The sequence below is a fragment of the Microcaecilia unicolor genome, chromosome 3 (assembly GCF_901765095.1).
Source record: "Microcaecilia unicolor chromosome 3, aMicUni1.1, whole genome shotgun sequence".
NCBI lineage: Eukaryota > Metazoa > Chordata > Amphibia > Gymnophiona > Siphonopidae > Microcaecilia > Microcaecilia unicolor.
Genome location: NC_044033.1, coordinates 250,322,176 through 250,334,078, shown reverse-complemented (window position 1 = coordinate 250,334,078; position 11,903 = coordinate 250,322,176). Strand labels below are relative to the sequence as shown.

The 11,903-nt window shown below is 49.4% G+C and overlaps 1 protein-coding gene across 4 annotated transcripts in view; it reads left to right on the top strand.

The window, feature by feature from the left end:
* Positions 1–9,268, top strand: part of LOC115466455 (myosin-10-like) — a 103,076-nt gene extending 93,808 nt beyond the window's left edge. For 2 of the 4 annotated variants that reach the window (XM_030197682.1, XM_030197681.1), the window contains exons 35-43: positions 286–447; positions 2,841–2,969; positions 3,375–3,463; positions 3,718–3,841; positions 4,172–4,380; positions 4,938–5,046; positions 5,639–5,811; positions 6,190–6,213; positions 7,692–9,268. In XM_030197682.1, coding sequence (XP_030053542.1) covers positions 286–447; positions 2,841–2,969; positions 3,375–3,463; positions 3,718–3,841; positions 4,172–4,380; positions 4,938–5,046; positions 5,639–5,811; positions 6,190–6,213; positions 7,692–7,818 — 1,146 coding nt within the window. In that variant the 3' untranslated portion in view covers positions 7,819–9,268. Of the gene's footprint in view, positions 1–285; positions 448–2,840; positions 2,970–3,374; positions 3,464–3,717; positions 3,842–4,171; positions 4,381–4,937; positions 5,047–5,638; positions 5,816–6,189; positions 6,214–7,691 lie in introns of those variants that run through there. The other 2 variants (XM_030197683.1, XM_030197684.1) reach the window with 2 other exon arrangements.
* The last annotated feature ends 2,635 nt before the right edge of the window (positions 9,269–11,903 follow it).

Genomic DNA, 11,903 nt, shown 5'->3' with positions numbered 1-11,903 from the left:
GATGGTAAAAGACCAAACCACCATGGTCTGTAAAGAATTGGGCAGTCATTTTCCTTGCCTTCCTCTTGATTCTGACCATATCCCTCGGAGCCCTTCTGCCTCCCCTTCCCTCCCTGTCTATCCCACCTACTGACCCCATCTTAGTTTCTCTTACAAGGGTGGTTTAAGCTTTTTTCTGTGTTGCAGGCCTGGTCTGTTGTGTACCCAGAGCTAAATTTGAAATTTGCAGCCCGTTCATCCTTGTGCCCTGCTTACAGCTAGTTTGGCCTTCCTTCTTCTCGGCAGGTACGGGACTTGGAGGTCGAGTTGGAAGATGAGCGCAAGCAGAAGAACCAAGCCATCGCTGTCAAGAAGAAGCTCGAAATGGACCTGCAGGACTTAGAGAGCCAGATAGACGCTGCCAACAAAGGCAGGGAAGAAGCCCTGAAACAGCTGAAGAAGTTACAGGTAAGGGTCCAGAAGGTGTAGTGGGTCAGTTTTGAGTTGGTTGGCCCTTCCTGTCTTGGCGTGTGTGGCTGTAGAGGTTACTACTTCCCTTTCCATTGCTCCATTTCATCATGCTTGATTGTTGTATGTCTAGTTCTGCCACACCCTAGTTGGGCTTTATAATCACAGAACAGGATTTCCTCCATTTTCCCAAGCCAGCAGGAAGGCCGAGAAACTTGCTATGTTTGGAATATGGTCTTAGCTAGGGTCAGCTTGGACCTTCCATTGCATGCACACCTGTCATTGATAGCACCCTAGTCTTAAGGACAGTGGCGTACCAAGGGGGGGGCGGTGGGGGCGGTCCGCCCCGGGTGCCAGTGGGTGGGGGGTGCTCCGCTCCCGCCGCCTCCCGTGGCTGTTCCCGCGGCGCCGCACATTAAAAAAACCGGCGAAGCAGCGTCGCAGGCAGCGCCTCGCGCCCTGCTTGTAAAAAAAAAATAAAATCTCCTTCCTTCTCCTCCTCGTCTTGACATCGACGAGTCGACGTCAAGACGAGAAGGAAGGAGATTTGATTTTTTTTTTTTACAAGCAGGGCACGAGGCGCTGCCTGCGACGCTGCTTCGCCGGTTTTAACGGGACTGAGGTGGGGAAGGAGAGGGGCGAAAGGGACTCGGGTGGGGGTGTTCAGAGGGGAGAAGGGGACTGGGGTGGAGGTCTCAGACAGGGGAGGGGAGAAGGGGACTGGGGTGGGGATCTCAGAGGGGAGAAGGGGACTGGGGTGGGGGTGTTGGGAGGGGAGAAGGAGACTGGGGTGGGGATCTCAGAGGGGAGAAGGGGAGGGGAGAAGGGGACTGGGGTGGGGATCTCAGACAGGGGAGGGGAGAAGGGGACTGAGGTGGGGGTGTTCAGAGGGGAAAAGGGGAGGGGAGAAGGGGACTGGGGTGGGGATCTCAGAGGGGAGAAGGGAAGGGGAGAAGGGGACTGGGGTGGGGGTGTTCAGAGGAGAGAAGGGGACTGGGGTGGGGGTCTCAGACAGGGGAGGGGAGAAGGGGACTGGGGTGGGGGTCTCAGACAGGAGAAGGGGAGGGGAGAAGGGGGCTGGAACTGGGGGCTGAAAAAAGAGGCATAGAGAGAGAGAGGGGACAGATCCTAGATGGAAGGGGGAGCGAGAGGGAGGGCAGACCCTGGATGGATGGGAGAGGGAGGGCAAATGGTGGATTGAAGGGGCAGAGAGAAAGGGCAGGCAGTGGATGGAAGGGACGGCAGAGAGGGCAGACACTGGATGGCAGAGAGAGAGAGAGAGTGAAGACAGATGCTGGATGGAAGGAAGACAGTGAAAAGAAGATGAGGAAAGCAGAAACCAGAGACAACAAACTGTAAATAAAATATATTTTTTTATTTTTTTTGCTTTAGGATAAAGTATTGTAGATGTGTTAAATGTTTATAATAGAACATGTAAATAAGGTAATCTTTTTATTGGACTAATTTTAATACATTTTGACTAACTTTCGGAGAACAAAACCCCCTTCCTCAGGTCAGGATAGGATACTGTAACAGCACTATACTGTGCTGACCCGAGGACAGAGATTTTGGCCTCTGAAAGCTAAATGTATTAGTCCAATAAAATGGTATTATTTTACTTTCTATATTTGTTTTATTTCTATTTGTTAATTTGTAAAGTGGTGATTGGTACTTGTTAGTTTTTTTCAAATTTACATCTGCTGTCTTTATATTTTGCACAGTACTAGGGGACAGTTTCTGTTTCTGTGGTGTTGCGTTGTATGCAGTGTCTGGCATCTTGGGGGTTCAGTTTAATTTTTGTCTAAATAGAAAGTTTATGATTACTTATTCTATAGTGGATTAGGGTGTATCTGTGTTTGTGAAAAAGACATGGCTTTCAGTTGGCATTGACTGTGCAGGATCTACGATCTGTATTATTCTGTCTGGTTTCGTTTTACAATAGGTGAATTGATGTTCTAGTGCTCACTGTAGTGTTTAAGATGCTTTCCTTTTCCTTGTGTGACTCGTACAAATGACTGTTTATGGTATGGTAGAATTGCTCTATAGGTCCTGACTGTTTTGTATTCTCGGCATGCCTAGTACTGGATTTGGGGGGGAGGGGGTGTTAAAAAATGACCGGCCCCGGGTGTCAACTACCCTAGGTACGCCACTGCTTAAGGATGGAGCCACCTCCACCATCCTCTCCCCAGCTGCTGCTTCTTCTGAATCTCCTTGTAGATTAAGTCCTTGGAAATAGTTTTTTTGTTGTTGTTGGTATTTTCCTCTCCTTTCTCTCTTGAGGGATATTGGTTCATCTATCTTGTGAGGGTGATAACCTGTTGGCCACGTCTACCTATTGTTTTAGGTGATATATAGCTTTATGCCATTAACTTCGGCAACTTCATTTTTTGCAGCTCCAGATGAAAGAACTGTGGCGAGAAGTGGAAGAGTCCCGAGCATCCCGTGAGGAGCTCTTCCTCCAGTCCCGGGAGAACGAGAAGCGGTTGAAGAGCCTAGAGGCAGAGCTGCTGCAGCTCCAGGAGGTATGTTGTTAGGGGAAAAGGAGGGAGCATGTGAGGACAGGAGGACAATACTGCAGATCCCAGAAAGATGTAGGCGAAAGAACCCGGGAGGCAGCTGAAAGCTCATAGATAACATCTGGGCAATAGATTTGGTACGTTAAGAGGCTTAACCCTTCCAAATATTTTGTTAACCATTTATTCTGCACCCAGTGTCGTAAAATAGTTTGGGAGACCAAGGCAGCCACTTATGAAAGTGTCAGGAGATTTGAAGTTTAAGATGTTGCCAGTAATTTCCAATAGATTTCGCCGAACGTTTTGTGCTTTGGAGGGGGCGGGGTGTATGTTGCTAAGTAAGGAATCCCATGTGTGCTGGGGTTTGGAAGCTACTTCATGGTTGTATGAGAATAACTGTGTCATACTACACAGGACCTGGCTGCATCTGAAAGGGCAAAGAGGCAGGCCCAGCAGGAGCGGGATGACCTAGCGGACGAAATAGCCAATGGCCTCAGTGGCAAGTAAGTGAAGGAAAAAGACACAAATTGGGATTTTACAGGGAATGATCCCTCGGCCCCTCGCCCTTCTCCTGTCAGTCCCTGTCCTGGGGATACACAGGGGGCTTCAGTCCCTCCCCCTTCCCAGCACTGTCCCTGTCCTGGAATACACAGAGGGGCGTCAGTCCCTCCCCCCTCCCCAGCACTGTCCTTGTTTTGGGATACACAGTGGATTTTATTCTTCAATGTAGCTCCCTCTCCTTCCCTCCATTTTTAAGGTCAGCACTTCTGGAAGAGAAACGAACCCTGGAGGCCCGGATTGCTCAGCTGGAAGAGGATCTGGATGAGGAGCAGAGCAACATGGAGCTGATAAATGACAGATACCGCAAATATGCCTTACAGGTAAAACCGTGCCCAGATCACGGGGGGGGGGGGGGGGGGGGGGGGGAAGACTAGGGGACATACATCTGAAGGTTCACCTACGGTGTCAAATAACTTTGGGCCAGCCCCGCCTGGTCCTCTTTCCCAGCAGACGGAGAGACTCTCTTTTCTCCGTGTTGATCAACCTCTTTAAATCGTAATCCAACAGACCCCTCACCACCCCCACATCTGCCTATCATAGGACCAGGGATGGGCTGACAGCATCCTGGGGAGGAATGTGATGAAGGAGGTGGGGACTCGGGACCCTTGAGCATGGGGACTCTGTAATCACACTTTCCCTCCCTTCTGCAGGTAGAGACGATGACCACAGAGCTGGCGGCTGAGCGTAGCTTCTCTCAGAAAACAGAGAATGCCCGGCAGCAGATGGAGCGACAGAACAAGGAGCTGAAGGTGAAACTTAATGAGTTGGACTCTTCCATCCGCTCCAAGTATAAGATCGCCATAGCTTCCTTGGAAGCCAAGATAGCACAACTCGAGGAACAGCTGGAGCAGGAATCCAGGTGAGAGCAGCAGTGTGTCGTGAAGTGGCTGCTTCTAGCTGCTTAAAATTCACTTGTGGAATGCTTTCTTCAGAGAGGGAAGTGGGGGGGGGGGGGGGGGGGGGGGAGGAACTGTTGAGTCATAGGGTGGATGGAGGGAACAGCAGGAATAATCCTGCCCATGTTAGATAGGCCAAGGCCTGGAGACATAATCCAGCCTGAGGCAGGGAGTAAGGGAAGGATGGTGGGTTTTGATATACCCACATCAAAGCAGTTTATAAATTATATACAGGCACTTATTTTGTACCTGCAATGGAGGGTTAAGTGACTTGTCCAGCGTCATCTGGCTACTCCTGCACATACGGGGGAAGGGAGAACTTGACTCGAATTCACAGGTTATTTGTGGGATGATAAAAGTCAGTATCTGATTCCTCCCTCACTCCATTCCCATCCTCCATCCTCGCGTGGGGGATTGATCCTGCCGAGCTGCTGGGGGGGGGGGGGGAGGATGGGGAAGAACGCAGGGATATAAAACGTTGGCTGTACACCTGCTTCTCTGCCCTTCCGTCTTTGGTCAGGGATCGTGTCATATCCAACAAGTTGGTGCGCCGTGCGGAGAAGAAGCTGAAAGAAGTCTTCTTGCAAGTGGATGAGGAGCGGAGAAACGCCGATCAATTCAAAGATCAGGTATGGAAGTGGCTTCTTCTGACCCATTAAAGCCAGCAAATACTTGATCCTAGGCTTGTTCTGACCAATCAAGTGTAGATTTTGCTGGATTCCCTTGGTCTTTATTGAAGGGAGTGTGATGCTGTGTGTCAGTGCTCCATGGTCCTTTGTAGATTTACATTGGTGCTGGCTTTGTGTCTGCTCAGTAGAGTTCCAGTGATAGAATTTTATATTGTATGCTCGCTGGTTGCATTTTATCTTGGCTTGTAGTGGTTAGTATTTACTGTTTAAGTTTGGGTTGGATTGCAGTGATCAGTGTTTGTTCAGTTGGCTTGTAGTGTCAGGTCTTGCTGGTTGAGCATTGTGTTGGGTTGGATTGGATTGTAATGGTCACTGCTTTCTGGCTGAGCGTTGGCTTGGCTTGTAGAAGTCATTCTCCACAGGTTAATTGTTGGACTGGCTTGTAGTGGTCAGTGCTTGCTGGTTGAGCATTGGGTTGGGTTGGCTTGTAATGGTCAGTGCCTGCTGTTTTGAGTGTTGGATTGGATTGTCTTGACTTGTAGAGGTCAGCAGCTCCTGGCAAAGCTTTCTCTCTCTCTTCTGCACCTTACAGATGGAGAAAAGTCAAATCCGTTTGAAGCAGTTGAAACGGCAGCTGGAGGAGGCTGAAGAGGAAGCATCACGGGCCAACTCCAGCCGGCGCCGGTTGCAGAGGGATCTGGAGGACGTAACAGAATCAGCAGAGTCCATGAACCGGGAAGTGAACACACTGCGAAACCGTCTCAGGTAACAGCCGTTCCATACACCCAGCACCCTTTCTGATTTCTGTTCTCTTCAAGCCTCATCCTGTAACCCTTTTTTTTTTCTAGAACAGTCTTCCCTCTGCTCCTTGTGCCCCGATTTATACCTCTGAAATATTTGACTATCTCTCTTATTTCCCTGCCGCCTCTCTCCTTTTGGGCAACCAAATTTTTGTTCATTCTTATTATTTCAGTTGCCGTTTTTGGCCTCTGCTGTCTAAAATAGATTTATGCCCACAAGAAACTTTATCACAAGGAAGAATTCACATGAAAGCTGGCACTGCAATGTCACAGCTACCCACGTGTGCCCCCCTCCCCCCACCTCTCTTTCTCTTTCACTCATCCTTTGCTTTTTCCTATACAGGAAACTGCAGCGACTCCAGGACAAGTATGTTTGGCCTGGCTTTTAGCATGGTGTGGCACTGACCTAGTGTGGTCTGATGTTCTCTTTGTGGCCATTGCTTTGTGAGCCTTAAGGGTGGGAGGGAAGCGTTGATGGACAAAGATGCGGAGGATGACATAACCCTTCCTGCATCCCTTTCGATCAGGACTTGAAACCGACTGTGCATTTGGAGAGTCCTCATGGGCCAGGAGTGGACAGGGTCTGTGGCTCACATTCCTATGTCGGCTCACTGCTGCACACCTCCCCCCTCCCCCCAGTGCATCCTAGGGGTGCAGGGAGCAGTCACACGGCTGTCGGCTCCGTCGGTTCCTTGCCCCGGAACAGGAAGTAACGTCAGAAGGAGCAGGGAACCGGCGGAGTGGACAGCCACGCGGCTGCTCCTTGCAGCGTGCACCCGGGGCAGACTGCCCCACCCTTGGTACGCCACTGCCGATGAGGGACAATGACTCGTGGGCCCCCCCCCCCCCTCTCCCTTCCAAAGCACAGGGAATGAAAAGAAAGGGGGTGAAGGATACAGGGCTGATTTAACAGGTTGCATCTAGCTTATTAATCTTTTTCCTCTCTTGGAAGAGGCTTCTGTGAGCACTGTCTCGATGCTCGCTTTGTCTGCACGTCTGCTGTGGTGCCCTGCTCTGCTTGTTGTGTCCAGCAGATGGAACCAGTGCCAGGTGTTGGCGAACAGGCCACGGCACAGAGTGAGCCTTGTCTGTCTGTCTCTCCCCTGCTGTTGGTGGGGCTCTCTCATGTTGCTGTGCCCAGTCACCTACTCCTGGCTTCCAGGTTGCTGGCCCTTTGAAGCAGCGAGCTGGGTGTGAAGAGAGGGGGGTGAGCTTATGTACCCCTTGGCTGCTGAGTTCTTAATATTTAGCTGAAAAAGCAGTGTGTCAGATGGGGAATTAACTGTCTCAATTGTAAGCCCTGTACAGAATTCTAGCAGGGGATGTTTATGAGTAGGACAGTAATAGGGAAGGGGAAATATCACAGCTCCTGTAGTCTCAGCCTCTCCCAGCAGGAGGCACTGTAGGGAATGGTGCAGGAGCAATGGATGTGGGAGAGCTCACAGTTCTTGCAGTCTGAGCCTCGCCCAGCAGGAGGCACTGTAGGGAATGATGCAGAAGAAGCACATTTATTATTATTAAACTCTGGAATTCGTTGCCCGAGAACGTGGTAAAGGTGGTTAGCTTAGCAGAGTTTAAAAAAGGTTTGGACGGCTGCTTAAAGGAAAAGTCCATAGACCTTTATTAAATTGGGGAAAATCCACTTTTTCTGGGATAAGCAGTATAAAATGTTTTGTACTTTTTTGGGATCTTGCCAGGTATTTGTGACCTGGATTGGCCATTGTTGGAAACAGGATGCTGGGCTTGATGGACCTTTGGTCTGTCCCAGTATGGCGACACTTATGTACTTATGTAATGATTCTTATTACTGATTATTATTTCTTTTCTCTCCTCACCTGGTCCCAGGCGGGCCCCTCTCCAGTTCACACGCACAATTCGGCAGACGTACCGCCTGGAAGGGGTTTCAGATGAAGAGCCGGAAGAGACAGAGGGAGAGACGGCCTCCAACCATCAGCCAGAGCAGCCGCAGTGACGAGGCCAGGATGATCGTGGGAGGGAGTGGGACCCTCTCCTGACTTCCTCCCTCCCCCACCCCCAGCCCCAAGGACAACGAGCTCCTATTAAAGAAAATGGACCCACCTCACTTTTGATAACTGATATTCCAGTGCAGAAACATCTTTGAACTAATCTGGGGCAAGGTGTGGGATTCCCCCCAGCAATACTATGATCCGAGCACTGGTTTCCTCATGGCCCCCTCTTTTGTGTTAGCTTGACAAAAGACAGCACCTTCCCCAAGCTGAGGGTAGGATGCTAACAAGACACCTCCTCCTTAATATTGCAGTGAAACCTCACTCTCCCCTTCATGGAAGTAAGATGAGGGGCAGTGCTTTAACCCCCTAATGTCTGCAGAGTGAACGGAAGGAGGGGGGGATGGATCTTGGACTGTTCAAGAAAACAAATCTGTGTTTTCTTTACAAATTATCATATGTATGTTGGGGGGAGAGGTGGAGGAGTTTGCACAGGTTACCATCATCTGGGCCAGCCGCAAGGTGTGTCTCCAGTGGGAGGGCTGTTGGTGGAGAGGTTTGACTGTGGTGTATTTTCAACCTCTACCCCATTCCCTGCAGTCTGACAGCTTCTCCAAGGTGTCTTGACTCACCAGAGCACTCTTAAAATTTAACATTCAAGAATCCGCCTACATTCCCTTCTTTCTCCCCCTCATCTCCTCTCCCCCCCCCCCCCCCCCCATTACAAGTTTTAATTTCTGAGCTCTCTTGGCAGAGCCCATTGGCCCACCTGCCCGAGTTCCGGCACTCTCTAATTAACTGGCCTACTGGCGCATCTGCAGCGAGACACTGGGAGGCCTCATTCCCTCCCTGGTGCTTCATCCCAGAGTGGGGGGCAGGACAGGGATTCATCTCTTTGCATGGATGGGGGGTTAGGGAGTTCTCCCCCAGAGCAAGTGGCAGTCGGGTTCATCTCAAGGTGACAGGGAAGAGTTGGAGGTTCATCTCAAGGTGACAGGGAAGAGTTGGAGATTCATCTCATGGTGACAGGGAAGAGTTGGAGATTCATCTCATGGTGCAAGGGAAGAGTCAGGGATTCATCTCATGGTACCAGGGGACTAAAGAATTCATCTCAGTTAGCGGGAAGAGTCAAGGATTCACCTCATGGAGCAAAGGATTCATCTCATGGTGCAGAGGGGGAAGGAGAGGGGGGGACAGGGATTCATCTCAGTGTTTGCTGGTGCAGCACAACTGATGAACCTTACCACGTAAGGGCACATTCTGAGAAAGCCAAGGAGACCCGGAGCCAGATTAAGACGCACTGACCATCCCAGTTGTAGGCCGGCAGCCCTGAAGAGAGGGCAAGGTTCTGAGGATTATTGCTGTATTTCGCTGAAAGTCTGGTAATGGTTTTGCCCCCCACCCCTTCCCCTGAACAATTCCTGTTCCTTAATAGTAAAAATGTTTACATACAGAGCACCCTGTCCTGGTCTCTTCTTTCTAGCGCTGATCCAATCTGTGATATCCTGTAACATTTTTTATGGTGATGGGGAGGGTAGGGTATTGGAGAGTTATGTTAAATCTGGTTTTGTGCCTGTCGCAAATAAAATCCTTGATGGAAAAACCATACTGCAATTGAAAGAGCAGACTTCACGTCCCCCCACACACACCCTTATCCCTTTCTGAAACCCTGTCTTCATAATATATCCTGGTATCTTAGCAGTCTGTGATACCCTTGATGGGACCTGCAGGAGAAAGTATTCCAGAGATGTCTTGTGTATGAGTTCCTGATAGCAGGTAGGTCTTGCCCCAGGTAGAGGGCATCTTGTGCAAGTCGAGAGATTGAGCAGTGATTACACGGGACTTTTATCTGCTGTCCTGTTCTGTAGTTCTGTAAATCCTCCCTCCAAAAGTTTGGCCAGCTCAACCTTCTTCATTTTAAAAGTGAAATTGCTTAACTTCCTGTGGTCACAGGGGACTGTGGGTGATCCTGATCCCCCTGCAACTGAAATTCCACAGAGGGTAAAAATAAAAGAATTAAAATTCTCAAGCAGCAGGGAGCAAGGTGCAATCTTCAGCTCCACCACCAGAGGGTGCTGTGGCTAAAGTATGGTCTCGCTCTCTTTTCCTAAAGGTGATTTTAATCAGGATCATTCTGAATTTCCCCTTATCTTAATCACAACAAAACTTACTCAGAGAGATACTAGACCCTGTAATAACTCCTTTACTTTTGAGGGCAGTGAGAGCCTTCTTTCATGGTATTTCAGTTTGCCCTCATTTTTTGTTCAACGTATTCTTATTTTTGTAGTTTTAAAAGCACAATTTTTTAAAAGTTGACTTTTTAGGGTGTACCTGACTGTTTTCAGTCTCCAGACTCATCTTCTCTGGTTCGGGGTATGCTCATTTGTATTTTTTTTTTTTTAATTCAGGTGAATAATTTAGTAACCCTCCCTGCCCTCCTGACGAGAAACAAGACTCTCCTTTTCCTTAGCGTGATTCTTTGTAGGCTTCTGGCTCTCATCAGAGAACTGTTTAGGGCTTCCTCTATCCTGTCCCATCTGATTCTCATCGGGGAGCTATCACATATGACCTCTCTCCTTAAGCCTTTATGCCTGGCTCTTATCAGGGAGCCATCGTATGTGGTCTCACACCTTCATGTCTGGCTGTTATCAGGGAGTCATCGGTCATCCCTCACACATGGCCTCTGTCCTCACTTCTTCGTGCCCAGCTCTGGAACTTTGGCTAAAGAATTTTCTTCTCGCCCCATCCAGCTCTCGTAAGTTAGACCGTTCTCCTACCCCTTCACACCCAACTCACTACAGGAAGCCATTGCTCACTGCTGCTGTATCTCCCTGACCAGCTCCCATGACGAGCCTTCCAAAGAACCTCTTTCCATCAGGCTCTCATCAGGGAACCATTCTTAATGTATTTCCCCTGCTTCTGTGGTGTTGAATTCATTCCTTCCATCCCTGGACAGACCCTAAATGACTCATCAATATAGACTACAAGCACTGATAACTTCATTAGTGTTTTAATCTCTGGATTTATGATAATATATCTGTAATGTTCAAGGTGTTTGCTTTGGAAAGTTAGATATAGCAAGTTAGAAACTCTATATTACCACTGCTAATCATTCCATAGCTTTAGGAGACAAACAGCTCTGTCCAGTCATACATCAGAGATGGTGCCTACCCCAAAGAGCTTATAGCAAGCAATAGACATTGAAAATAATCTGTGTACAAGTTTTTAGCTTCCCAAAGTGCATCCCCCCGTTACGTATTACAAGACAGCAAGCTTCTACCACCCACCCCGCACCATTTCATGGTTCCAGCCTTTCCCCCACAAGTGCTTCACTGGACCCTGTGGCCTTTTGGAAGAGGCGCTGGCCCTGTTGGTGAGGGGCCATGTCTGTGACGAGGTGAACGGCAGTTGCATAGACTCCGCTCCCAAAACCTAACCCCCACCCCTTTTCGTTTTCCAGGATTTTTTTGCTCCAGAATTTCAAGGAAAGTATAAATCAGTTGGCCATCATGTCCACTGGTCCTTGTTCTGTCTCCATGCTGTGGTTTCCAACATTTGTCCAAACTGTACGCAGGTCTCAATGAGGGGCTGCCTGCAAGAGGAAAGCAAAATTTATATTGGTGGACTCTATAAACCCCCCCCCCACCAGCCACCCAATGGCCGGCAAAGACCCGTGTAAAGCTGCCCCATTGTCCCATGCTTTCCTGAAACTGACTCGGAACTCTGCTTAAACGCTTTCACATACGGGTTGCACATTTCTCAACTCTCCTGCACGGCTTCACTCTCCCATACATTGAATCATATTAGGCAAGAAGAAGCCAGAGGAGAAGAGCAGAATCAGCCTTCGTCAAAAAATTATAGGCTTTACCCCTCACCCCCATTAATGATGATCCTCTGTGCCCCTCCCAGGCTTTACCCCCTCACTTCCCCACCACTGAGGATCCTCTGTGCCCCTCCCAAGCTTTACCCCTCACTCCCTCCACCACCACTGAGGATCCTCTGTGCCCCTCCCAGGCTTTACCCCCTCACTCCTCTACCATTGAGGATCCTTTGTGCCCCTCCCAAGCTTTACCCCTCACTCCCTCCACCA